Source organism: Cervus elaphus, chromosome 18 (assembly GCF_910594005.1).
Source record: "Cervus elaphus chromosome 18, mCerEla1.1, whole genome shotgun sequence".
NCBI lineage: Eukaryota > Metazoa > Chordata > Mammalia > Artiodactyla > Cervidae > Cervus > Cervus elaphus.
This window is the reverse complement of record NC_057832.1, coordinates 120,001,895-120,029,745: the sequence shown is the minus strand read 5'-3', so window position 1 is coordinate 120,029,745 and position 27,851 is coordinate 120,001,895. Positions and strand designations below refer to the sequence as shown.

Below are 27,851 nucleotides of genomic sequence, written 5' to 3'. Positions count from 1 at the left end.
ACCCTGATGCTGGGAAAGATTGAAGGCAGGAGGAGAAGGGGACATCAGAGGATGAGATGGTCGGATGGCATCACTGATTCAATGGACATGAGTTTGAGCAAGCTCCAGGAGATAGTGAAGGACAGGGAGGCCTGGCGTGCTGCAGTCCATGGGGGTCACAAAAAGTCACATGACTTAGTGACTAAACAACAACAATAGTAGATTTACAATGTTGTGTTATAATATCTGCTGTACAGAAAAGTCACTCAGTTGTACATATATACACACATTCTTTTTTATATTCTTTTCCCTTATGGTTTATCACAAGATATTGAATATAGTTCCCTGTGCTATATAGAAGGACATTGTTGCTTATCCATCCTGTATATGTGCTTAGTTGTGTCTGACTCTTTGCAACCCTATGGACTGTAGCCCATCAAGCTCCTCTATGGGGATTTTTCAGGCAAGACTACTGGAGTGGGTTGCCATGCCTTTCTCTAGGGGATCTTCCCAACCCAGGGATTGAACCCAAGTCTCCCACATTGCAGGCAGATTCTTTACCATCTGAGCCACCAGGGAATCCCAAGAATACTGGAGGAGCCAGGGGATCTTCCCGACGCAGGAATCAAACTGGGGTCTCCTGCATTGCAGGCGGATTCTTTACCAGCTAAGTTATGAGGGAAGCCCATGCTGTATATAATAGTTTGCATCTGCTAACCCCAGACTCCCAATTCATCCCTCCCCCCCCCCCTCCCCCCCCCCCCCCCCCGCCCGGCAACTACAAGTCTGTTCTCTACGTCTGTAAATCTGTTTGTGTTTCATAGATAGGTTCATCTGTGTCATATTTTAGACTCCACATATAAGTGATATCATTTGTCTTTCTCTGTCTGACCTACTTCACTTAGTAGGATAATTTCTAGGTCCACTCACGTTTCTGCAAACAGCATTATTTCGTTCTTCTTTATGGCTTAGTAACATTCCATTGTGTGCGGGGGTGAACACCCAAATCTTCTTTATCTGTCTGTGGACATTTAGGTTGTTGCCATGTCTTGGCTATTGCGAATAGTCTGCACCTATCCTTGACTCCCCTCCCGGCTCACAGTGGAAGATGTCCTCCCCCATCTAAAGCTGATGCTTACACCCAGACCTTCCTTCCACTTCCAGTCCAACTCCATCAACTATCCTTCCTCAGATATAGTGTCTCTAACCATTAAATGTCTACCAGCTCTTAACTATCAGCATTTAAACATGAACCAGGCTTTACCTTCTTAAAAGACTCTTCCTATAGCCTATATATATGTTTCTTCTACATAGTATGTTATTTCCTTCCTTCACAGCCAAGTTTCTTTGAAGAAATGACTGTATTCATGGTCTCTGCTTCCGATTTCTTATTAATGTCCCAACCACTATGATCATTACAACACAGTAAAATGGGCCGAAATAGTGCCTCAGTTTCCTCATCGGTGCAATGCGGATTATCACAATACCCACCTCAGGACTGTGAGGATTAAATCAGTTATTATATATTAAAACCCTTAGGACAGTGCCTGGCACTGTAAATGTTAACTATCATCACTATTATAAGATCATTTCTTAATTACACAGCTGCAAGTGTAAGGATAACAGTAAGAGTTTTGCCCTACCAAACAACAGACACAGCTGTTGGAAAGTGACTTTCTAAAGGACACATTGGAATAAATGACGTTACTGTGCTGTAAACTTCATCAGTGACAGTGAAAGTCGCTCAGTCCTATAGGGACTCTTTGCGACCCCATGGTCTGTACAGTCCATGGAATTCTCCACGCCAGAATTACTGGAGTGGGTAGCCGTTCCCTTCTCCAGGGTATCTTCCCAACCCAGGGATCCAACTCAGATTTCCCGCATTGCAGGCGGATTCTTTACCAGCTAAGCCACAAGGGAAGTCCAAGAATAACTCCATTCAGACATGTATCTTATTCTTTGTTCTGTTCCCAGGACTCCGCGCAAGGTCTGGCGAATAGCAAATATTCAATATCCGTCTATTTTTCTATCATCCCCTCATCTAATATTCATCTCAACGGACACTTAATAACAACTAAGTAATAGAATTCTTCTGCCTCCAAAAATGAACTCGATAAATTTGTCGGCTTGATATATTTTTAAAAATTCGTTTAAATTTAATGCACTTTTTTTCAGAATCAACCATGAGCCACACGCACACGCTGCTAGTTTCACTTAACAAAAGCATATTGAAGTTTACCAGAGAAGAAAGAAAATAACCCCCCAAGTGCTCTCCCAGTTTCCTAGGAGACGGGGGTCTGACGTCAGGAACCGGCATGCTCGAACGTCCTACTGCGCATGCCCGCAGGCTCCCCGGCGTAGGCTGGGCGCAGTGCGCATGCTCACGCCGGGGTCAAAGGGTCAGCGTCTCTGACTGGCTGAGGGGAAGACGCCGGGCGGTAAATGGCGCTGCAGGCGGGAAGGTTGAGTGGCTGGTACGCCGAGCCTCCGGGGAGATGTGTAGTGACTTCCATAGGGCTGAATCTGGGACGGAGGTGAGAGGCGCCGGGGTGAAAGCCAGGGAGACGAGAACAGGGCTGCGGGCGGGCGCGGGAGGCCAGAGGGCGCGGGAGGCCCGGGCCCTCAGGAGGAGGAGGCGCGCGGGGCCCGGACGCCGGCGACCCTGGTGCCCCGTCCGCCAAACTTGCACTCCCCGGAGACCTGGAGCCCTCAGAGGGCTCACTGCGTACACGGCTGGGTATAAAATGGGAGCTGTCTAGTCTCTAGCGTTATGGGCCAAACTTGTGCACGGCAGTCAGACACGGTTTGCAGGAGAGGCTAAGAAAAGCAGGGTGTCGCCCGGCTGAGCGTTCATAGACTTTTCTAGAACAGGGGTGCCTGAGTAGGTGGCGCCACCTTCGCCTTCTGTTCTGTACGTCTTCGCTTATGGCGTCCTGCCCTCGCTATTACATTATATATTTCCAGCCTAAGTATTAAGAGCCACACAAGCAGTGTGAGGCCTGCAAAGATTTATTCAGGAATTGAACCCGCAAGGACCAGGCACTTAGTATATGTCAGCCGCGGGTGAAAGAACTAGTCAGAAGCAGGAAACAGCTTCCGTTATTGCAGAACTGAGAAGGGAGGCCGACTGCAAATTACAGGACCTTGGGCAACCTAGAAGACTTAAATGGGAGGAAGAGGCGACAGCTGAAGTTTCAGGGACCTTTTGAAGCTGACTTGGCAAGGAAGGGGCGACACAGGGCAGGGAGTTGGAAGTATGTGGGTTCTGCCTTTCGGCTTCCCTGATAGCTCAGTTGGTAAAGAACCCGCCTGCATTGCAGGAGACCCCGGGTTCGATTTCTGAGTCTGGAAGATCCCCTGCAGGAGGGATAGGCTACCCACTACAGTATTCTTGGGCTTTCCTGGTGGCTCAGCTGGTAAAGAATCTGCCTGCAGCGCGGGTAACCTGGGTTCGATCCCTGGGTTGGGAAGATCCTCTGGAGACGGGAAAGGCTACCCACTCCAGTATTCTGGCTCGGAGAATTTCCCAGCCCATGGGGTCGCAAAGAGTCAGACACGATGGAGCAGCTTTCACGTTTATGCTCGCTGATTTAGGGGAAGTGCAAGTAGTTCTTTGTAGTTGAAACCAAACAAAGCTAGTGGGGACACAGTGTTGGGAAGTCAGCCCGGAGAGGCAGGGAGTGGCAGGTTGTGGGGGATGTTTTTTTTTACAGAGAGGGGAGGGGGGGAAGCGGTGCCCTAAAATGATGAGCAAGCTTTCTGCGGGGGCCCAGATAGTCTGTATTTAGGCTTTGCGGGCCATTCCGTCTGTCAGGCAGAGAAGGCAATGCACCCCACTCCAGTACTCTTGCCTGGAAAATTCTGTGGACGGAGGAGCCTGGTGGGCTGCAGTCCATGGTGTCGCTAAGAGTCGGACACGACTGAGCGACCTCACTTTCACTTTCCACTTTGAGGCATTGGAGAAGGAAATGGCAACCCACTCCAGTGTTCTTGCCTGGAGAATCCCAGGGACGGGGGAGCCTGGTGATCTGCTGTCTATGGGGTTGCACAGTTGGACACGACTGAAGCGACTTTGCAGCAGCAGCAGCAGCCATCTGTCAGGACTACTCTACTCTGCTGTTTAATGTGAAGGCAGCCAGAGGTGTGTAAACAAATGAGTGTGGCTCTGTTCCAGTAAACCTTTTGTTCTTTTGGGGAATCTCTGTGTTTTTTAAATTTTTATTTATTTTTGGTTCCGAGTCTTCATTGCTGCACCAGCTTTCTGTAGTTGTGGCAAGTGGGGGCTACTCTCTGGTTGTGGTGTGGAGGCTTCTATTGCAGTGGTTTCTCTTGTCTGGAGCACGGCCTTTATAGCACAGCAGGCTTAGGTAGTTGTGGCAAGTGGGCTTAGTAGTTGTGGCCCCTGGGCTCTAGAGCACAGGCTCAATAGCTGTGGCACTCAGGCTTAGTTGCTCCACGGCCTGTGGGGTCTTGCTGGACCAGGGATGGAACCCACATCTCCTGCATTGGCAGGCAGAGTCTTTCTCACTAAGCCACCAGGGAAGTCCCAACTTTTTGTTTTTTAAACATCAAGATTTGGCCTGCTGGCCATAGTTTGCCAACCCTTGCTCCTTCAGAGTGGAGGCACTGCTCCCCATAAGAACTGCTACAGTTAGAAGCTTGCTGATTGAAATGATAATTTGAATCCCAGGTTAAACTCAGATGACTTTTGGAGTCAGAACAAGCCTAGCATCTAAAAACTGAGAACCCAGTACAGTCGAATCACTGAACAAAGAATTCAGCATCATATTGTTGGCCTGCCGCAGCCGTCTGGCGATCCTCAGCAAGATTGCCTTGCTAGAATTACTTTGGATTACAGAGCGGCTGGGAGTGGGGAGGATGCTTCTTTATTCTATTTCCTTTTTGTCAACAAAACCAACTAAACAAGCCTCTTTTTTCTTAAGTGCTGGGCACCCTGTGGCCATTGCTTAATTTATTTGGATTCTGTTTCTTTTCTTTGTACATGAGTCTACTACGTGAACTTCTACTTGGAGTCATTGTGTTGAGGAAGATATCTAAGGTCACAGACTATCCCAAGAAACTGAAATAAGCTACTTTAAATTTTTAATTCACAAGAATAGCCACATTATAAAATAGCTAACTTTTCCCACCTCTTGTGACTAGGAGGCAAAAGACATTTCATACAGGGTCTTCTTTAAAAAAAAAAAAAAAGTTGCAAAGAGGATTTTTTTTTTTCCAAGCAGATTCCAGGGATGCAATTTCTGGTAGGCACGAGAGCAAGTGGAAAACTTACATAGTGAACCCTTGATTTAAAGAAGACACACCTTGGAATCCAATTTACAGTAGATAATCTGTTCTTTACCTTACTTTTAAACAGTAGCAATGGTATTTTTACTTTTATGTTCCTCTGAACATTAGAAAAGGTTTTTGGCAGTATTTTGGTATCACCCACCAAGTGGCTGCATTGGCACATAGTTGTTAAGTAGTGATGTACTTTGAGTTTTCTCAAAAATGCCAGTATATGTTAAGTGTAAAAGGAACCAGTGGGTAAAAAAATTCGCTGTCCAGTTTTGTTTGACATGCACAACATACTCTTTCTTCTCTTTAATTTTATTATGATAGTTTCTATTGTATTTATTGTTAAAGTAGTACATGCTTATGGCAGAAAATTCCAGTAGTACAAAGTGAAAAGTCAGAAACCTCTCCACCCCAATTATCATGTCCCAAGGGTGGTGCTAGTGGTTAAGAACCTGCCTGCCAATGAGGGTTCGCTCCCTGGGTGGGGAAGATCCCCTGCAGGAGGAAATGGCAACCCACTCCAGTATCCGTGCCTGGAGAATTCCATGGAGAGAGGGGTCTGTAGGGCTACAGTCCATAGGGTCGCAAAAAGTTGAACATGACTGAAGCAACTTAGCATGCATACAAGGTGGATTTTTGTCAAGTTTCCCAGAAATTCTCCTTTTTTTTGGCGGGGGAGGGGGGGTGGTATTTTGGCTGCTCTGCTCAGCACATGGGATGGTTTTCCATCCAGGTATTGAACCCAGGCTACCACAGAGAAAGTGAAGAACACAAACCACTAGACCACTAGGGAATTCCCTGGCAGAAATTTCCTAATGTCATTGTTTTGGAGGCTGAGATGGAGACTGCTGGATCATGATTCTAGTCGTGGCTCTGCCGGGAGCAAGCTGAGAGATTTTGTGTAAGTTATTAAACCTTGGGGCTTCCCAGGTGGCACTAGTGATAAAGAATCTGCCTACCAACTCAGGAGACCAAAGAATGGGGGTTCGATCCCCGGGTCAGGAAGATCCCCTGGAGGAGGAAATGGCAACTCACTCCAGTATTCTTGCCTGGAAAATTCCATGGACAGAGGAACCTGGTGGGCTACAGTCCATGGGGCTGCAAAGAGTGGGACACGACTGAGCACATGTGTTAAACCTTGACTTCTGGCTTTGTAAAGTGAGGGTGATAGATGATGATTTCTCAGTTCCCTTTCAGCTGTACTTCTAGAAGGTGAGTCCTTGTACTTCTACATACCCTTTCACTAAGCACAGTATTCCCTGCACAGTACACACTTGATAAATATTTATTAATAGTAATGCCTGGTTTTCTTTTTTTTTTGGCTGCACTGTGCAGCACACGGGATCTTAGTTCTGTAACCAGGGATTGACCTGTGCCCTTGGCAGTGACAGTGCAGAATCGTAACCATTGGTCCACCTGGAAATCCCCTGGTTTTCTTTTCTTAGAAAAGGTTCAACTCACCTGCTGAGTCAACTAGCCCTGAAAATGGATGGCGCTGGAGTGTCAAGTCCATACCCGGCCATTGCCGGCAGTCGGAGAGGCAGAAGAGGACTGGTGTGCCAAACAAGGCCCGCCCCCACCCCCCCGCCCCCCACCTCGCCAATGCTGTGATGTGTAGGAGGGCCACTGTGGTGAGCCTTGAAGCCTAGGGTGTGAACCCAGGTGGAGCCACCAGAGGCAAATATTAAATAAAAGGAGTATTTATTAAATAATAATAATTGGTCTTGCGGTGATAGAACAACATCTATCCCCTTCTCTCTTTGTATCCCTTCTTACCCAGAACAGAATCAGTGCTGCATCATTACCATTACTCCATTGTGAGTACTTGCAACTTCCCTGTCGTTTTATATCCTAACCTACGAAAGCAGAGACATTGCTTTGCAGACAAAGTCTGTCTAGTCAAAGCTGTAGTTTTTCTAGTAGTCATGTATGGATGTGAGAGTTGGACTATAAAGAAAGCTGAGCACAGTAAGAATTGATGCTTTTGAACTGTGGTGTTGGAGAAGACTCGAGAGTCCCTTGAACTGCAAGGAGATCCAAGCAGTCCATCCTAAAGGAAATCAGTCCTGAATGTTCATTGAAAGGACTGATGCTGAAGCTGGAACTCCAGTACTTTGGCCACCTGATTGGAAGGACTGACTCATTGGAAAATACCCTGATGCTGGGAAAGATTGAAGGCAGGAGGAGAAGGGGACAACAGAGGATGAGATGGTTGGATGGCATCACCGATTCAGTGGCCATCATTTGAGTTTGACTAAGCGCTGGGAATTGGTGACAGACAGGGAAGATTGGCATGCTGAGGTCCATGGGATCACAAACAGTCGGACACAACTGAACTGAACTACTTTCCTGATCGTGATTAAACCCAGCTGTCTTACTTCCACTGTCCACTGGATATTGCTAGAGAAAATCACAACCAGGCTGACTGATTTCATTTTAAATTTATAACCGTCAACTTCAAGTGGACTTCTAGTCCACTTGAGCTTTCCTAGCTAATTCACTTTGTCTCTGCAACACATCTGTTATCAAATCCAACCTTATGCCTGAATTCCAGCCACACATGTTCTAGTACCTTCTTGATACCCACATGGATGTCTAATAGGCCTCGCACACTTAACATGTTCATCATTATTGACTCCTGGATCCAGGGAAAATAGGAGAAGAACGTTAATATGCCCCAAACTGAAGCCTTGGTGTACCACCACATGTGTACACCCAGCCTCAACCTGCTGCCTCCTACAGCTTCCCTATCTTGTTAAATGGTGAATTTTTTCTACTTGTTGCTCAAGCCAACAACCTTGAAGCCATTCTTGAATCCACTTTTCCCCTCCTATCAGCCCACACTCATCAGTGCATTCTGTCTTCCGTCCCTTCAGTGTGTTACCGTGGATTTGACCACATTGCACTGCCTTTCCTGCAGCCGTCCCTCTCCCTAGTAACCATCACCTGCCTGACTGCGGTTACCTCGTAACTGGTCTCTGCTTCACCCTCTTCGCACTTCCTCTGGTGTATTTTCCATGTAGTATCCACAGTGCTCCATTCAAACCATAAGCAGACTCTACCGCCCAGAGCTTTCCAGAGGTTTCTGTGTCATTGATAGTAGAACCTGGAATCCTGTTTCTTACATGGTTTGCAAACTGTGATTCATCCTTCAGCCCCATCCATAACCTCAGCTCTCCTCTCCCGCCTTTGTGATCTCTCCCACACTGCCTCACTCTTCTTCAGACACGCTTGTCCTTGCTCTTCCTTGAATGTACCAGATCTGCCTCAGCCGCAGAGCCTTTGCAGTTCCTGTTGACTCTGCCTAGATTCTGCTCCCTCAGAAGGTAACATGGTTCACTTCCACACCTGCATCGTTTCTGTTCACAAGCCAACTTGTACGAAGAGGTCCTTCCTACTGTTTGTTTTTTAAGGTTTATTCTTGTTTATGGCTACACTTGGTCTTCGTGGCCGTGCACAGGCTTTCTCTAGTTGGGGCGAGTGGGGGGCTGCTGTCTGTCAGTCGCTGCGGTGGTTTCTGCTGTTGCAGAACGCGGTCCCTAGAGTGTGCAGGCCTCAGTAGTTGCGGCTCACTGGCCCCAGGGCACAGGCTCAGTAGTTGTGTCGCACCGGCTTAGTTGTCCCACAGCATGTGGGGTCTTTTCAGGCCGAGGGTTGAACCCATGTCCCCTGCATTGGCAAGCAGATTCCTAACCACTGAGCCACCAGGGAAACGCCCTTCCTACTGTTAATCTTTATTCCATTTACCCTGTTTCTTCCTCTGAACACTTACATCTGACATCTTACATTGTTTATGTGGTGTCTTCCAACCTCCCACCCCTGCCATTTAAGAATCCGTATTGCAGATGTTCTCTGTTGGGTTTACTCCTTTAAGTCTCAGTGTTTAGGATAGTATTTAGCCCACTGTAGGCGCTCAGTAGGTCTTCCCCAGTAACTCAGTAAAGAATCCTTCTGTGATGCTGGAGACACAGGTTCGGTCCCTAGGTTAGGAAGATCCCCTGGAGTAGGAAATGGCAACCCTTTCCAGTATTCTTGCCTGGGAAATCCCATGGACAGAGGTGCCTGGTAGGCTGCAGTCCATGGGGTTGCAAGAGCCAGACCCGACTTAGCTACTAAACAACATCTGGCTTCTGTCTCCATCTTCCACTAAGAGTGCTTTTCTCAAGGTTACCGTCAAACTTTATGTTGCCGAATGCTCATTTCTGAGCACCCCTCCTAGTCTAGAAAGGCAGAAGGTGCACTTCCCGCAAACAAGCTGTCAGGACCCCGGAACAGGCTGATCAGTGTGTGTCTAAAATAATCCATGAGGAAAATCCCTCCTTCCCTGGGGAAGAGAGAACAAGAGGATAGGAGAATACACTTCAAATGTTTCTCCAGCAGAGTCCCTCACAAACGGGGGCAGGAGGCCGGGGAGGGAGTGTTCCTACAGTGTTAAGCTTCTGCAGTTTAGAGTCTATGCTTTGTTGTCTCTTTCTGAGGTCTTGTGTGTAGTTGATTTTTCTAAGTGAAATTTTGAAGCACAGTCTGATAATAACTTCCTAGTGAAATCTTAACCTTACATTTAATGAAATTACTAATTTGTGGAATGTCATAAATTAAAATTTAGTCTTTATTGTGGTAGAAATTAATGCTGCTTAGGTATGTATAGTAATTTTTGCCTGACTTTTAATATATTTTTCTTATAGGATGATTGCTTTTTAAAACATATTGGTCAAAGGCAGCAGCTCTCAGGGAATATACTAGAAACAATGGAATTGTACTATTTAGTGTCTGAGTAACAGCTGTCTTTTCCATGTAATTTAGAGAAAAGCTTTATTAAAGAGCGAGGCCTAGAAAAAAAAAAAAAAAAAAAAAAGCGAGGCCTAGTACTCTGCCCTGAAGGGCAGTTGAATTTTCTAAGTAGCAGAAGAGCCTGATTTCATAAATGAAAAGAATTAGTCCTCTGATTTAAGGGACTCCATGATAAGGACCCAACTTTGGATTGATCACATACATGTTAACATAGATGCTGTTTCCTTGCCTTCCTACATGTTCCAGCTCGTCTCTTTATGTTATGTGTCGTTTAGTCACTAAGTCATGTCTGTTTGATTGTTTGCAATCACGTGGACTGTAGCCCACCAGTCCATGGGGTTTCCCAGGCAAAAATACTGGAGTGGGTTGCCATTTCTTCTCCAGGGGATCTTCCTGACCCAGGGATCAAACCTGTGTCCCCTGCATTGACTGATGGATTCTTTATCGCTGAGCCACCTGGGAACCCCTGGGAATAACTGTGTTATTACAGTTACACTTATTTGCCTGGAATGAATTTCCTCTATATATTGTGTATGCAGGAAAACTACCAAGAATTGTATTCAGTTTGTAGATGAAAGTCCAAGCCTGTTATAGGGCAGGAGTGTGAATATTTGGTTTAGAGTGTAGATGGACTTTCACACTTAACTGGTTTGAAACCTTGCTGCTGGGTCCATCTGCAAACAGATTTCATCACAAAAGGTCAGGGGAAATGAGCCTTTATCCAAATGACAATTACATATGCATGTTTGCCTTAATAGCATTCATTTCTGGTAATTTGATCTTTAAGCTCCCCTTCCTGCTCTTTTGTAAGCTTCTCCATAAAACTAAAATGAGGCTTTAAGGCATCTTTACGATACATATTGTACTTAATAAGCATATATAATAAACATAGACCTTGAAGGTATATGATCGCCTATAAAACAGACTCAGACTCTTGTTAATAACTATTAATAACTTTAGAGATAACTAAGAACACTCATGGACTTCTGTAGAACTTTGCATAGATTGTCCAAACAGGAAAATTTGCATAGTTTAAGGATCCTTTTACTCCATCCTTTGCCCAGTTGTACCCACCTGTGCCCTGTTTACCTTCATCTTAACAAGCAGCTACTAAGTTTGTGCCAGATGTAAAGCATTTTGGAATTGCTGGTGAGCCGAGGTAGAGCCTTCTCCTTTAAGCTCTTACATCCAGATGAGGGAGACTGGTAATATGTTCTGAAGCATAAGAATGGCTTCATGGAAGGAGGTGGCCCTCAAGAAGGTATAGAGTTTTTATTCAAATGTCTCTGGGCCGTAGAGCATTTGAGAATATAGGGAAAGGACATTTCTCGATCAATGAACCTTTTGGATGTGCCTGAAAGAACTATATGCTGAATCTTTCAAAATTAAAGTAGCCTCTCACACAGATCAGGATCTACTGTCCCTTCTCTGCCTTCACAGAGCCCCATGTCATTTCTGTTCCAGCACCTACAATGCTTTCTTGAATTCTTTAACCTTTCACTCTGCCCCATTCAATTCTTTGAGGATAGGAAGTGTGTCTGTTGTATCTATGTATGCCCAGCAACTTATTCACTGGAATATTTACTGGAAATATTCGACTGGAACATTTACCAATGAATATTTGTATAATTAAGTATTACCGCCTTTGTAGTGTTGCTCCAGTGTTGATTCTGCTGTTGAAAGAAAACATTTGGGGATCCTTGTGATGTTAGGGTGTATTAGGAGAGATGTCTGAGAGAGACCAGGTAATTGTTTAGACAGGACCTTAGATTGGTTTGACCTTCAGCTGTCAGGTCAGTTCAGTCGCTCAGTCGTGTCCAGCTCTTTGCGACCCCATGAATCACAGCACGCCAGGCCTCCTTGTCCATCACCAACTCCCGCAGTTTACTCAAACTCATGTTCATCGAGTCGGTGATGTCATCCAGCCATCTCATCCTCTGTCGTCCCCTTCTCCTCCTGCCCCCAATCCCTCCAAGAATCAGGGTCTTTTCAAATGAGTCAACTCTTCTCATGAGGTGGCCAAAGTATTGGAGTTTCAGCTTCAGCATCAGTCCTTCCAATGAACACCCAGGACTGATCTCCTTTAGGATGGACTGGTTGGATCTCCTTGCAGTCCAAGGGACTCTCAAGAGTCTTCTCCAACACCACAGTTCAAAAGCATCAATTCTTCTGCGCTCAGCTTTCTTCACAGTCCAACTCTCACATCCATACATGACCACTGGAAAAACCATAACCTTGACTAGACGGACCTTTGTTGGCAAAGGAATGTCTCTACTTTTTAATATGCTGTCTAGGCTGGTCATAACTTTCCTTCCAAGGAGCAAGAGTCTTTTAATTTCATGGCTGCAGTCACCATCTACAGTGATTTTGGAGCCCAAAAAAATAAAGTCTGACACTGTTTCCACTGTTTCCCCATCTATTTGCCAGGAAGTGATAGGACCAGATGCCATGATCTTAGTTTTCTGAATGTTGAGCTTTAAGCCAACTTTTTCACTCTCCTCTTTCACTTTCATCAAGAGGCTTTTTAGTTCCTCTTCACTTTCTGCCATAAGGGTGGTGTCATCTGCATGTCTGAGGTTATTGATGTTTCTCCTGGCAATCTTGATTCCAGCTTGTGCTTCCTCCAGCCCAGCATTTCTCATGATGTACTCTGCATATAAGTTAAATAAGCAGGGTGACAATATACAGCCTTGACGTACTCCTTTTCCTATTTGGAACCAGTCTGTTGTTCCACGTCCAGTTCTAACTGTTGTTTCCTGACCTGCATATAGGTTTCTCAAGAGGCAGGTCAGGTGGTCTGGTATTCCCATCTCTTTCAGAATTTTCCACAGTTTATTGTGACCCACAGCTGAGGAAGTCCAAAAAAACTGTTGTCCCTGTACTCAGATTTTTGTCTGTCTCAGTGATACAGACTTTGAGGCTTTGTAGCCCAGGGGAACAGTTCCAGGCTTTGAGCGCCAGAGATCTCTGTGAAATCTTGACTCATTTTCTCATCTGAAAACAGAATGGTAACAAATAGGGTTAATGTAACAGTTAAAAGAGATAATGTATGTAAGTTATGTACCGCTGATACCACAGCAAGTACAAATAGTAGTTGTTTTTAGAGAGGTATTGTTATGATAATAAAACCTGGCAGATACTGATTTACAAACCAAATGCAAAAACTGTTCATTTACAAGATTGTGTCCTCCGTGTATTCTTTCCCAATTAGGAAATTTGGGCTCAGAAAGGTTGCTTAGAGAATCAAGAGAAATAGTTTAATTATCTTAATAGCTGCCATCACCAAGCTCTGTTTGCCTGACGTGGTCATCTTCCCTAAAGGGATTAAACTATCCTGTCAAGCAGAATTTACTTGGATTCCTTGTACCCTGGCTTCCTTCTGAAGCTCTAGGTTGATTATACCTTGCTTCTTTCAACTCCTCAAATCTGGATATCATTCACTTAAATTTATGTAATTGTCAGGTTTATGCCAAATTTTTAGGGTATTTTCTACTTCGGTTTGGAAGATACTTCATCCCATCTGATGACTTTTATAAGTTGTTAATATTGCCTATTTGTGTAAGTATTATTATGAAAAACAGATATGTTTTCCTAAACAAAAAAATGTAGTGAGGAGTGAAGTTAACTGGGTTCTCATCTCTTCTTCTGTATCTAATCTATTACTATATGTTGTTCTGGTTAAAGTTTGTGAAGATCATCTCGGCTCTTACAGAGTTGGGAAAAGGGAGGAGTATTTTCAGACAATTGTGGATATTCTTCCTTGATAGTATACCAAAACTTCACAAGTAGTGAAGTTAGTTGCATTGTAGAATATGAAATTATGTCAGTAAACTTTTCACATGTTATAACCCGTTGATTTATCATAACTTTAAACTGTCTGGGAGTGAATTTTACCCAGTGATTGGTCATTTGGAAATAGTGGTTCACTGAGTTATGTAGATCTTCCAAGTATTTACACATTTGTTAAATAATTAGTCCCCCAAAATCACATTTGTTAAAATCACCAGTGATTTCACCAGTACCTTAAGTATTGGGATGCTGTCCAGCTCACAGTAGTAGATAAAAAGTTTTCCAAAATTCACATTTTATCATTGGCAACAAATACTGTCAGTTACTTTTCCTTAAAGTGGTAGGGTCACTTTCTTCATTTTCAATAAAATGTCTGCCAGATACCAAAGTTTGTGTAATTGTAATTTGTCTGTCAGTCATTCATCAAATCAAAGTGTTTTGTGAAAAAGTATCCATCTCAGATAATCACACAGGTGCTTTTCCTAGAGAAAACCCACTGCGTTTCGGTTTGCAGCAGAAGTGCTTTCTTTGTGTGTGAAGTTGTGGGGAGTCCCCAAGATACCATCTGCAGAGTTCCAGGTCCTCACCCCCTCACTCAGGCATTAATTGCATGTTTGGGGGTTCCCAAGGCTACCTTCAGGTTTCGTGGTTTGCTGGAAGGACTTACAGAATCACTGAAAGCTTAGTCACGCTTACAGTTTACTGCAGCAAAAGGAAACGTTGAAATCGGCCCAGGGAAGGGATATAGTGGGACAAGATCCAGAATTCCCAACAGGGAGCTTCCAGTTCCTGTCCTGGTGGAGTGGACAGTGCTCGCTTCCCCAGCAACAGCGAGTAAGGTGCGCCAGCCAAGGACGCCCACCTGAGCTTTGGGGTCCAGAGTCGTCGTGGCGCTTTGTTATGTGGACATAGTCAGCCCACCGATAACTGAGGCTGAGCTGCCCCCAGTCCCTCACCCCACCCTCTGAGTACCCTCCTGGAACACATTGAATCCTTAGCAGTCTTGTCAAGAAAGTACTGTTTGTTTTCTTCACTTGACCGATGAGAAACCTCAGGCCCAGAGATCTAGTGGGTCAGGTTCTGACGTCCCAGCTGTCTACTCTTAACTGTTGTAAATTGCTTTTTTTTTAAACTTATGGTTTATTTTTGGCTGTGCTGGGCCTTTGTTGCAGTCCCTGGACTTTCTCTGGTTGTGGTGAGCGGGGGCTACTCTTCACTGCGGTGTGTGGGCTTCTCTCCTTGCAGAGCACAGGCTTTAAGGCGAGCAGACTCAGTAACTGCTTAGTTGCTCCATGGCATGTGGGATCTTCCCAGACCTGGTATCGAACCCATGTCTCCTGCATTGGCAGGCGGATTCTTAACCACTGGACAACCAGGGAGGTCTTCATTGCTTCTGAAAACCCCTTGCTCTAATCAACAAGTCAGAGAGCAGACTCATAAAGGTGACATCCAAGATCTTTTGCGTCTGACTTCTGTTCTTTAGGACTTCGTTATGTCCTGCCTGCTTTGTGCTACAAGCTCTGGCATTCCAGGTCTCCTTACAGTTTACCTACGCACAGCTGTTTATAACGTTTTCATCTTGGCTGATGTTGCATCTGCCAGGTATGCCTGCCTATGTGCCCTGTTCACAGATTCAAGTGTTTGGAGCTTCTCAGGGAAAGTTTTTCTCCATCGTCCCTTCCCTTCCCATCCCCTCCACCAGATAAGGAGCTAGCAATATAATGGACAGATAAAAGCTGATACCTGTATGACAAGTGTGGTAGGCATAGTGAGAAAGATAATTATAGCAAGTAAGGAAGGTAAATGCTTTGCAGTTAGTTTGATTCTGTGTCTCAAACTATGCTGTCACCTTCTTTGAAGGCAGGGACTCATTTTATACCAAGAGTACTTGGTACATAAAAAATATATTCTGGGTAAATGAACACAACTTTTCTTCTAAATTATATTTTCTATTTCGTAATTTCCTCCAAATCCTCAAAATGCTGAAAAGTTTCTTACAGACTTTTGGTAAATTGTGTAAATGTTGATTTGTAGGATTATGTGTGTGTGTGTGTATGTTGGATTTTATATTTTTAGATAATGAGTTTTCCTTCTCTCTCTTTTTTTCCTCCCTTTTGCAAGCTCCTTGCCCGACTGGAAGGTAGAAGTTCCTTGAAAGAAATAGAACCACATCTGTTTGCTGATGAAGAGTCACCTGTGCATGGTAAAAACAGTCTCAAGTCAAAATACAGTGTCAAATTAAGTTTTATAAAACAAGTTTTTTCCCCACATATATCCATATATGGGTTTCCCTGGTGGCTCAGATGGTAAAGAATCTGCCTGCGATGTGGGAGACCCAGGTTTGACCCCTGGATTGGTAAGATCCCCTGGAGAAGGGAAAGGCAATCCACTCCAGTGTTCTTGTCTGGGAGAATTCCATAGACAGAAGAGCCTGGCGAGCTCCAGGCCATGGGGTTGCAAAGAGCTGGATACGACTAAGCAACTAACACACCCACACACACACATTCAAATATACTCACACTTCTAGCAAGAGCCTACGTAGATTAAACGTGAAATTAAAAACTGGGACAGAGATGATGATGGCACATTTTTTAGCCTTCGTTGTCTGCCAGCTGAGATGGAGCCTAGTTTACCTTCAGTAAGTCTTCAGTGTAAACAACCTCTTTTATCCCAGCACAATATTTGTGGGAGTTTGTTATTTATTTTTTGTTCTTTACAAGTTTGAGGATCATAGGAAAGTCCTTACGTACTTGGTAGTTCTGTGAATATTTTTACAATAGGGAAAGTGATACCCACTTATTCTATTAACACTTCTCCACTAGGGAAAACTTAAAAAAGAAGGTGGTGTGCTTAGATGTGTATTTCCTTATTTCTTTTCCAGTGTAATAGCTTTAAAGAGATATAATTCACCCACTTAAGTGTATAGTTTGCACTTATGCATCTATTGGCACAGTCAATTCTGGAACATTTTCTTCACCCCCAAAAGAAGCCCGTGCCTGTTGAAAGTCACTCCTCAATTCCTCTCGCATCCCTTAGCTCTAGGCACCCATTAATCTACTTTCTGCTTCAATGATGTGCCTTTTCTGGACATTTCATGTAATTGGAACCATCCAATATGTGGTCTTTTGTCACCGATGTCTACTTTGCTTCATATTCTCAAGATTTATTATACTGTAGCACACATCAAGTAGTTTGTTCCTTTTTATTGACTAATGTTCTGTTGTATCCATTCATCAGTTGATGGCCATTTGGGTTCTTTCTGCTTTTTGGTTGCTAAGAATAACGCTGCTATGATCATCTTGTGTACATGTTTTTCTCTGGAGAAATATTTTCAGTTTCCTTGGGTAATATCTACGAGGGGAGCTGCAGGGTTGTATGGTAGCTCTGTGTTTAACCTTTGGCAAAATTGCCAGGCTGTTGTCTAAAGCACCTTCTGGGAAACCCACACTTTACCTGCCACCGTCAGTGAAGTGTGTACTGGTTCCAGTTTCCCCAGATCCTGCAGACAGTTATTGTCTGTCTTTTTGATTATAGCCTTCCTAGTGAGAATGAAGTGATACCTCATTGTGGTTTTGATTTACATTTCCCTAATGGCTAATGGTGTAAGCATCTCTGCATGTGCTTTTTGGCAATTTGTGTGTGTAATCTGGGGAAATATCAAATCTTTTGCCTATTTATAAAATTGGGCTATCTTTTTATTATTGAGGTGTAAGAGTCCTATATATATTCTAGCTACAAGCCTTTATTAAATATGTGATTTGAAGATATTTTCTCCTGTTTTGTAGTTTCTTTTCTCCGTTGAGGCACAAAGTTACTAATTTTGATGAAGTCCCCCAATTTATCCAGTTTTTCTTGCTCTTGTCTTTAGTGTCATAGCTAAGAGCCATTGCCTAATCCAAGGTCAAAAAGATTTAGGCCTTTTGTTATTATTGCAACTGATTTCTGTTTTCATTATTTTCTGATCAGAGAACATACTTCTGTGATTTCAGTCTGTTTAAATTTATTGAGATGTGTTTTCTGGCCAAACATATGGTCCATCCTGGAGAATGTCCCATGTGTGCTTGAGAAGAATGTGTATTCTGCTATATATAGTTGGGCCAAGTGTTTTATTGATGTCTCTTAATTCTAGTTGGCTTTTAGTATTGTTCAAGTATTCTTTTCCTTGCTGATCTTCTGTCTAGTTGTTCCGTCCATTATTGAAAGTTGGATATTTTAGTCTTTTAGTCTCCAACTATTGGTGAATTGTCTATTTCTCCCTGTCAGTTTTTGTGGGATTCATGTGGTGTTGGGCACATGTATGTTTATTATCATTATTATAGCTTATCAATGAGTTGACTTATTAATCATTATAAAATGTTTCTCTTTGTCATCTCACACCCTTTAAGATGGCTACTATCAAAGAAAACTCACAAGTGTTGGTGAGGCGGTGAGCAGATTAGTACCATTGTACACTATTGATGGGATCATAAAATGGAGCAGCCATTATGGAAAACAGTCTGAAGGTTCCTCAAAAAGTAAAAAATAGAACTACCACTGTACTTCTGGGTAAACTGTCGAAAAGAATCGAAAGCAGAGTATTGAATAGATACTCATTTGCATACCTGTGTTCATAGCAGCACTATTCAAAGTGCTCATCCACAAATGAACGGATAAAAAAAAATGTGGTCCCTACATAGTGTGGAATATATCCAGCCTTCACAAGGAAAGAAATTCTGAGACATGCTACAACATGGATGAATCTTGAGGACATGCTTAGTGAAATAAGCCACTCACAAAAAGAAAAATATTTCCTGATTCCCCTGTATTATATGGGGTATCTAAAATAGTCAGATACATAGAAACAGAAAGTGGAATGGTGGTTTCCAGGGGCTGGGGAGAGAAGAGAGAATTGTTGTTTAATGGGTACAGATTTTCAGTTTTGTGAGGTGATAAGTTCTGGAGATCTGCTTCACAGCTGTGTGAATGTACTTAACACTACTGAACTGCATGGTTAAGATGGTGAATTTTATGTTATGTCTTTTACCACAATTTAAAAAATGTCCTTTGTCTCTAATAAGAGTTATTTTGTCTTAGCGTATATTTTGTCTGGTAATAGGCTAGCCGCTTCTGGTCTCCCTTGGTTACGTTTGCATAGTATTCCTTCTTCTGTCCTTTTACTATCAGCCTTGTGACTTGGGATGTGAAGTATGCCCGCTGTAGACAGCCTGTAGCTGGGTTATGTTTTTTCATTCCATTTTGTCAGTCTCTGCCTTCTGTTTGGACTGTTTAATCCATTTGTTATTATTAGTTAAGAGAGGGTTTATGGCTGCCATTCTGCTGTTTTCTGTGTGTCTTACGTCTTTTTTGTTGCTCTGTTCATCCTTTGCTGTCTTCTTTTGTGTTAAATGGGCTTCAGTGGTGGCTCATGTGGTAAAGAATCTGCCTGCAGTTCAGGAGATCTGGGTTTGATCCCTGGGTCAGGAAGATCACTTGAAGAAGGGAATGGCAACCCACTCCAGTGTTCTTGCCTGGAGGATTCCATGGACAGAGGAGCTTGGCGGGCTGCCATCCATGGGGTTCTCAAAGAGTTGGACACAAAAAAAGTAAAGAAAAAATAGTCGGACCCAACTGAGCAACTAACACTTTAACTTCCTGTTATATAGATATTTTCTAGTGTATCATTTTAATTCTTTGTTATTATTTTTACCTTTTTTTGAGTTAGTTACCTCATGATCGCCCTCAGGATTACAATTAACATCTTAATTTATAACAGTCTAGTTTGGGTTAGATACTGTCTTCATTTCTATATTTTTTGAAAAAAATCTTTGCTATCATATAGCTACATTCCTGTCCCCTTCCTCTTGCTGTTATAAATTAAGTATTTATACAGTGTATGCCCATTACACTTAAAATTTTGCTTAGTTAAAATCATTAAAATTACTTAATGGAGTTGTTTCTTAAATCAGATGAAAAAATAATTACAAATATAAAACACATATAACTCTTATATTTACCTATATAGTTATATTTACCTGGGTTCTTTATTTGCTCATTTCGAATTAAGTTACACTCTACTGCTATCCTTTCATGCGTCCTGAAGGACTCCTTTTAGTATTTCCTATAGAGCATATGTGTCAGTCAAAAAAATTCTAAACTGTCAGTAATAAATGACAAATTTTGATCAAACATATTAGAAAAGATTCAGCTATCTTTTTATTCTATCAGAAAGGATATTATTACGTTGAACCTAGTGGAACTGACATTAAAACATGGATTCGAAGCACAGCTTATACATTTGAATGTTATGTTTATAGAAACTTTAAAAAACATCATTATGTTCAGTCACTAACAAAAAAGTTTACTTAAAATTATGATAGATCTTAGAGCTATAAAACTGGTTAGATGAAAAAAATGTCTGGTTAAAAAAAAAAAAAAATGTCTGGTTAGATGAATACTCATTGGAGCAACAGCAGACATAAAGCTCGGATTATAAGGGTTATTTATCAACAACAGCACTTTAACAAAGTGTTACAGGGAAGTTCATTTTGAAGCAGTGAGAGATTGAGGGGTTCCAAGCATCTCCAGTGCTGTTGGGGAACATTTTTAATGGTTTTTTTGGATAGTAGTTACTCAGTACCATATGCAAACTCATTATCTCTTCAGTACTATAGTGATTGCTCTGTAAATTCAGCATATTTGTTATATGATCAGTAGGTCTATAGGAAAGAAAGTGCTCAGTCGTTCAGTCGTGTCCAATTCTTTGAGACCCCACGGGCTGTAGCCCATCAGGCTCCTCTGCCCATGGGATTCTCCAGGCAAGAATACTGGAGTGGGTTGCCATGCCCTCCTCCATTGGATCTTCCCAATCCAGAAATCAAACCCAGGTCTCCTGCATTGCAGGTAGATTCTTTACTGTCTGAACCACCAAGGAAGTAAGTTGGTACCTAGAGGATGTCTTTTTTGGCTTTTCTTTCTTTTCCTTATTTTGAAGGCTCTTTAGATTCGTAAACTCACTCTGACAATCTGTTACTCAAACCCCTTACAGCATTCTATTTGTGATAGTAACTATCAAGGCCAAACCATCCAGATTTTCTGATTTAGTTTAACTTGTCAACTGTCAAACTGGAGAGGTGATTTTTTTTTTTTTGGTTTTTGGGTTTTTTTTTAACTACCAGTTGTCATACTCAGTACTTTGACTGGACTAGGGCAAGGCTTCTCTTAACGGCTCACAGAAACTTAGGAGATAGTGTTTCAGATGCAGTTAAAAGGACCATGTCTCCCTATAGAACATTATGTTTGAATATTATTTTTGATCTTATGATTCGGTAGTAAATGTTTATAAAAATCAATGAAATTTATTTCAGTTCATCATTAAACAAACATGTTTGTAGAGAATCTAGTTCAAGAAGTTAATGATAGTATTCATCTTTAATTTCCAAGTTGGCAGATTTTACTTACCCAGTTGTTAGAAATGCCCTTTCCCCCCACTTTGCTACTAATCTGTAAAAGGGGAAGAGTGCTTCTACCTACCTAATAGTCTCTTAGACAGCCTTAAACTTTGCCTCAGTTTCATTCATGCTGAACCAGGGCTCTGAAGAATCTTTATTCACACCACACCAGCTAGCTGTTCCTCAGTTAATGCGTGGGTTTGGAAATCCTCGTTAGATCTTGTAGGAGAGTGCTCTCAAAGCCTCACTCTTTTGAATTACACTGAAAAAATGTTTCTGAGCACCACCCCTCTATCCAAGAAAATACTTAGCAAAGTTTTCATTTTTCCTCTGTTCTGAGAACTCCAGAAAATATCCAGAGAGGTCTCACAGTTACCCTCTCCCCAATATCATGGGTTTCTAGCTCCCTGCGGAGTCCCTCCTCTGTTGCTTCAGAATATGTTACATTTCTCTTACCTTATCTTCATTTGACTCTCCAGCCACATGAAATTGCTGTTGAATTTTTACTCTTTAAATGAACCTGAACCATTGTTATTTTTCTGGTTCCTCGTACATGCCTCCCTTCCTCCAGTCTGATTTCCATCCTTGCTCTTACCTGAAGGCAGTGACTGCTCCCTGTGGTGCTGTTTCAGACTGAGTATGTCTGTTTGTAAAGTTTGGTTCATAAAATAATGTTTCTGTCAAAGGCGCTTTTACAGACTGTACATTTACTGCTGTCAGATTACTATCCAGGACAGTTTGGAGATCTGTTCCTTACCTCTCCCTGCCATTTTTTAATTTTTAGAACTTTTCTGCTGCATTTACTAGTATTTAGTACTATTTCTGTTGAATTTCTGTCTTAACTGCCTTCATGCTTACTTCTCTAACTGTGGCTGTATGCTGAGAACTGAGTTTTGGCCCTCTGTCTTAGTTTTAGGTTCACTCCCACCCCACTGAAGAGTTTTCTGTTCTCTGTTTCTGTGTAGCTCCTGACGTGCTCTCTTCAGCCTCTCATTACTGCCATGAATCTTGAATCCTAGTGGCCGTAGGATATATTTATTTGTGACACCTAGAGATACATCTTAACATACCATTTTGAAAGCTAAATTCTTATTGGAATATTTACATGATATGTGGATTAAAAATCTCTATTATGTTTTTTTTTTTTCTTACCAAGCCTGTCTTTGAGAACTTTTAAGTCACTATGCTAGGTTTCCCCTTACCTTCTGAGTTAGTGAAGGAGGCCAAAGACTTGAGAGAAATGTAGCGTTGGCACACTTGGGCCCAGGGGCAGCTGGCAGCGGCTGACCCAGCCCTGGATGTTGGTTCCTGTCCTGGCTTACCTCTGGTGTTGGCCCCTCATTCCACGCCTTGGTCAGCGGCCTTCACACCTGCCCACTCTGCTAACCAAAACCGCACCCCACCTGTGCCTCCCCACCCCAGCTGCTCCCTTTCAGAATGCCATGTTCCAAAACTGACTTTCTGCACGGAATGAGAACTTACATTTTCATTTTTTAGATTTCTTTCAAGGCGTTCTTAAGAAGAAAAGAATCAGATGAAATGCATTCAAAAGATACTGTACTTTGCACTAAGGATAGAGTTATTCAAGTCCCCACCTTAAAGTAGTGAACAAGAAATCTATCAAGTAAATCGTCAGAAATGACATAGCACGTAAATGTAATGATGATCGGTGATAAAGTTTCCTTTTCCTACCTCTGGGTGTTGTTATCAGGATTCCCGTTTTCCGTTGGAAAGCCCTGTGGAAGCGTTGGTGGCTGCTCCTCCGCCTCGTGGGCCGACTTCCTAAGAAACAGAGACGCACGCGTGTGGTCTGCTTGTTGGTCTCCCCAGCGTGGCCCTGCGTGGCCCGCTGCATCCTCACAGCCACTTTCCCATGAACCTTGCTGCACTGTGTTTTCAGCTTTCCTTCCCTATCGTTAATATTGGCTCGATGTTAATGTTCCTTCATCTAGTGATGTAGTTTATTCCCCTATAATATAAGGCGATAAAAGAGTTTTATTTGGAGGCATGGGGAGGATTTCCACTTAGTTCTTCCTTAGCTATATGGTAGAAGGGAGTAACCTGAACTTCTGGGTTGAATATAACTGAATATAATTTTAGTCACTATATGAGCATCCATGAACAATTGTTAATGTGAAGATAATTTTACTCCCTGAGGCTGAAATCTTGGGAATGGGGGCAGGGGGAATCTTTTTAATTAAAAATTTGAATTGCAAATTGTATATAAGATTATAGTGAAAATTGGCTGAAGTTTTATACTACTTAAATATGGTATGGTAGCAGATTGCTAGATTTCTTAGAGATTATTTGTGAGTGTTCCAACATACCATGGTTTGTTAGTAATAACATGGAAATAAAGTAACTGGACTCTCAGACAGACCTTATAGTTGGTTCAGAGCCTAGGAGCCTGCCTTTTTAACATGGTGTTTCCAGTTGTACAGTTCGGCCATAAAGTGAATGGCAAATAAACAAGAACTGGAAAGCCCCTGTTTTGAGTGGATTTTGAAAAAGTCTGGGGGCAGGACAGTTTCCCCAGGTGTTTTATTTGTGCTGTCCTCAATAAACGAGAGTTACTTGAACTGGCAGAGAAAGAGATTTGAGTCTTCAGAGTAGTTGACCCTGACTTATAATGCTCGGAAAATAACTCACTATGCAGGTGTCATTTCAGCGAAACGGTGTCGAGCGGTATTCACACAGCACAGAGCAGCTAAAGCCCCTGTGGAGACATGCAGGGTGTCTCCCCTGGGGATGCAGTTGGCACTCGGGGCCTGAGGGCTGTGTGCCCTACTGCCTGTGTGTGTCACACTGCACAGTCAAGAGCCCTTCCACCCAGGATACCGGCCACTTTGGGAAGCCCTAGTTAGGGGGTGTCTGAGCTGCACGTAACAAGTCCAGCCTCATGACTTACGTTCCTCGTGTTGGTGTGGAGGCAAGCAGTGCATGGGTGGTGTGCAGGGTTCTGTATTGTCATCCACGGCCTGGGCACCTCCAGTCTTCCTGCTCCATCCTCTTTGGGGCCTCCCCTTGCAGTGTGTACCTGTCGTCCTCGCTGTTTCCAGACAGCTGTCCCCTCCGAGAAGAGAGTGACAGAGCAGAGGTGACGCCCGTGTCAGGACAGCACAACTGGGAAGCCCCAGCAGACATCCACCTGTGGCTACAAATGTGGTACCTGGTGGCCTCTCTTCGCAAGGAAGACTGGGAGAATCGCTTTTAAGCTGGGCACATTGCTCTTCCCCCCAAAGTGGGGTTTTACACTTAAAGAGAAAGGAGAAACTGGATGTTGGGTAATTAACGACCGGAAATGCTGTGCACCAGTAGTAGTGCCTTTTTTTAAAAGATGATTGGTCTTAGGTGCTTTATTCGCGGTGCTGTAAGAGTGCTTGTGAGTGTATGAGGACCCACCTCCAGGAGATGCCCATAGGCCCATTTCAACCTTCTCATTTTGTTTGTCAAACTTTCTTGGTGCTAATTAACAGCCAACACCTTTTTCAGAGGTGAAATGTAATGATTTATGTTTATTTATTTGTATTTGCATATATGAATTCCTTTTGGCAAATGGGTTTAGATTTTCTTTCAAAAGAGAAACATTTCCATAAGTGTCTTTATAAAAAACATTTTTGCAGACTTCATTTTGTAGCCTGTCATTATTGTGCTGCTGCATTTTGACTGACATTTTTAAATTTTACACAGGTGATATTCTTGAATTTCATGGTCCAGAAGGAACAGGAAAGACAGAAATGCTTTATCATTTAACAGCACGATGTATACTTCCAAAATCAGAAGGTGGACTGGAAGTAGAAGTCGTGTTTATTGATACAGATTACCACTTTGATATGCTCCGGCTTGTTACAGTCCTTGAGCATAGACTATCCCAAAGCTCTGAAGAAATAATAAAACGCTGCCTTGGGCGATTGTTTTTGGTGTACTGCAGTAGTAGCACCCAGTTACTCCTCACCCTGTGCTCGCTGGAAACCATGCTCTGTAGTCATCCCTCTGTCTGCCTTTTGATTTTGGATAGCCTGTCAGCTTTTTATTGGATAGACCGCATCAACGGAGGAGAAAGTGTTAACTTACAGGAGTCTACTCTGAAGAAGTGTTCTCAACTCTTAGAGAAGCTTGTAAAGGAGTATCGGTTGGTTCTCTTTGCAACAACACAAAGTATAATGCAGAAAGCCTCACACCTGGAGGAAGGGCCTTCCTGTGCCTTTAATCGCCTGAGTGATGTGGATGTAGACTATAGACCCTATCTCTGTAAGGCCTGGCAGCAGGTGGTGAAGCACAGAATACTTTTCTCCAAACAAAATGATTCTAAAGCCGGCAACCAGTTTTCTTTAGTTTCACGTCATTTAAAAAGTAACAATTTAAAAAAACACTTTTTTACTATTGGAGAAAGTGGTGTTGAGTTTTGTTGATGTGTATCATAAAACAGTCTTTTGTCAGATCTTACGCAGTTTTAAAAAGTGTTTAATAGGCTAAAATGATTTGGTTCTAAAATTTTAAACTAAACTTTGCGCAGTGGCAGTATCATAGCCAATGAGGTTTATCCAAGGCCGATTATTGCTAATTGAAACTAAACTCTAAGGGAATCTAACATAACCACGTTTCTACACAGAATGGATTTCTTAAACTGGAACCTTAGACTGTTCTGTTCCTGGGTTGTTGAAGGTTATTCAGAGTGATAATAATAATAGTTAAACTACATTAAGTTGTTTTAAAACTAAATAAATAAGATAGACATTTCAGTCCAAATAAAATGGAGTTTTCTAACTTTGTGTCACATTTCTGGAACTCAGTTAAATACTTGTTTAGGAAAGTTGAAAAGCCTTTCTGATTTTTCATATGTAACTTCTTTAAGAAGCTGTGAACTTGGAAAATGTTTCTATGGAGCTGTTATTTCTGTAAAGGGGATGAAAGCAGGGAGCCTACCCAATCTGCCATTCACACCCAAGACTTCGGGAAGTCAGAGCATTCTGATCTGTCATACCGAATCCCAGGATGCAGCTGCATTGTGGTTGGGTTTCTGTATAACTGTTGAATCATGAGGAAATGAGATACCCATTCAGAGAATTCTGTGAAGGTTGAAATTCATCTTTCTTGTTAAGTAACTTGTTTGTTGTTATTGAGTCACTCAGTCATGTTCAACTCTTTGTGACCCCGTGGACTGCAGCACACCAGGCTTCCCTGTCCTTCATCATCTCCCAGAGTTTGCTCAAACTTGTGTCCTTCGAGTCCATGATGGCATCCAGCCATCTGGTCCTGTTACCCCTTTCTCCTCCTGCTTCTGTCTGTTAAGTAAGAGGCAAATGCTAAAACCATAGTATAACTGCACGTTACTTGTGTTTTCTTACCCATTTAGAATAGGTCAGACATACCCTGAAATGAATCGAAATGTTGCCAGCTGAGAGCTGGACAAGGCTTTATATCCCTTGGTCCAGTAATGGCCAGAAAGGGGTGCATGCGCCTCCAGGGACACACAAGGTAGCCTGCGGTGAAGGAGCAAGAGAAATTTAGAACCTTGGTTCATATATTCTAATCTAAGAAAGGATTAAGTCATATCAATATTTGATATTCAGATTGACTCTATCACTCATTCAACCTGTATATCAGATTGTCTTGTGTCACTTGAATTTTTGAGGTATCCTGTAGGAAAAGTGGGAAGAACAATGGACACGGGTGTTCTCAAGGGTGTGTTCATTTAAATGTAACCTGCTTAGTTAAAATTAACTGTATGTTTACTTATCTAATAAAGCTGCTTTGTAAGGGCTTAAAAGATCATTTTCATAATGCAGGCATGGCAGATGTAGCATAAGCTGTCTGTACCTGCAGCTCCAGCTTTGAGGAACCTGCAGTTCCCCAAACCCAGCAACTTCTGCAGGTGTCTTCTGGACGCAGAGCCTGCTGGGCGGCATGTGGGCCAGGCGGGCAGTCCTTAACCAGTGACGGTCAGCGTTTGGTAGGTGGGTAACTCCCTCTTCCTCACCCCTCAGTGAGAAAGAAGGTATTTCTCAGGGTGGCCCTGTAGGAGCCATCTGTTCATTATCTCACTGTCTTTTGCCTTCCATCCTTCCCTTTCTCTTCACCACGCTCATGCAGCCTCATGGGGTTGTCTCCCTAAGGAACAAAATCCTTGTCTAGGAACTGCTTTTGTTGTGAGTTGAGGGGGAACCGAACTATCGGCAGGCAATAAAACGTCGTCAGGTTGACAGCCCTTCTAGGCGCAGTATTTGCTCTTCAGCCACATTATGGAATTTAAAATGATGGCATTCTAATTGTTAATCAAGTTAAACTACACTGGATCACATTACTGTCATTCACACCCACTTAACCTTTGTGCTGTTAATAAACGTTATTTTGCTATTAATATACTTTAAAATATTGCCATATTTTATCCGCAGTTCATCTTTTTTCATTTTATATTCTTGTGTATTTTATTACATGCAATACATGTTACACGTAAATAATCTATAAATATTTGTATGTTGGGAGAGTATGCTTATTTTTCCTCCCCATAAGAGTGTGTGATCAGTAAGAGTGTGTGATCAATAAAAATGATAATCTCTTGCTCTA

General features: G+C 42.7%; 1 protein-coding gene and 1 pseudogene across 2 annotated transcripts; both read left to right on the top strand.

Moving 5' to 3' along the window:
- Positions 1 to 2,383: 2,383 nt before the first annotated feature.
- XRCC2 (X-ray repair cross complementing 2) lies at positions 2,384 to 27,851 on the top strand. Of its 2 annotated transcripts, XM_043872661.1 has the most exons (3): positions 2,384 to 2,513; positions 15,979 to 16,060; positions 24,975 to 27,851. In XM_043872661.1, exons 1-3 carry the CDS (start codon positions 2,475 to 2,477, stop codon positions 25,694 to 25,696), a joined length of 843 nt encoding a protein of 280 aa, XP_043728596.1. In that variant the 5' UTR covers positions 2,384 to 2,474; the 3' UTR covers positions 25,697 to 27,851. The 2 variants fall into 2 exon arrangements, 1 of the variants encoding a protein (XP_043728596.1); XR_006334963.1 differs by lacking the exons at positions 15,979 to 16,060; positions 24,975 to 27,851 and adding an exon at positions 6,723 to 7,216 and having other exon boundaries at positions 2,387 to 2,513.
- LOC122675053 lies at positions 25,789 to 25,994 on the top strand (annotated as a pseudogene).

What these genes read in the sequence shown, in the direction of transcription:
- XRCC2 (XM_043872661.1), top strand. Translation starts at nt 2,475, where the DNA reads ATGTGTAGTGACTTCCATAGGGCTGAATCTGGGACGGAG. An exon ending in GGGCTGAATCTGGGACGGAG is followed by an intron (nt 2,514 to 15,978) that starts GTGAGAGGCGCC and finishes CCCTTTTGCAAG; the next exon opens with CTCCTTGCCCGACTGGAAGG. An exon ending in TGAAGAGTCACCTGTGCATG is followed by an intron (nt 16,061 to 24,974) that starts GTAAAAACAGTC and finishes AATTTTACACAG; the next exon opens with GTGATATTCTTGAATTTCAT.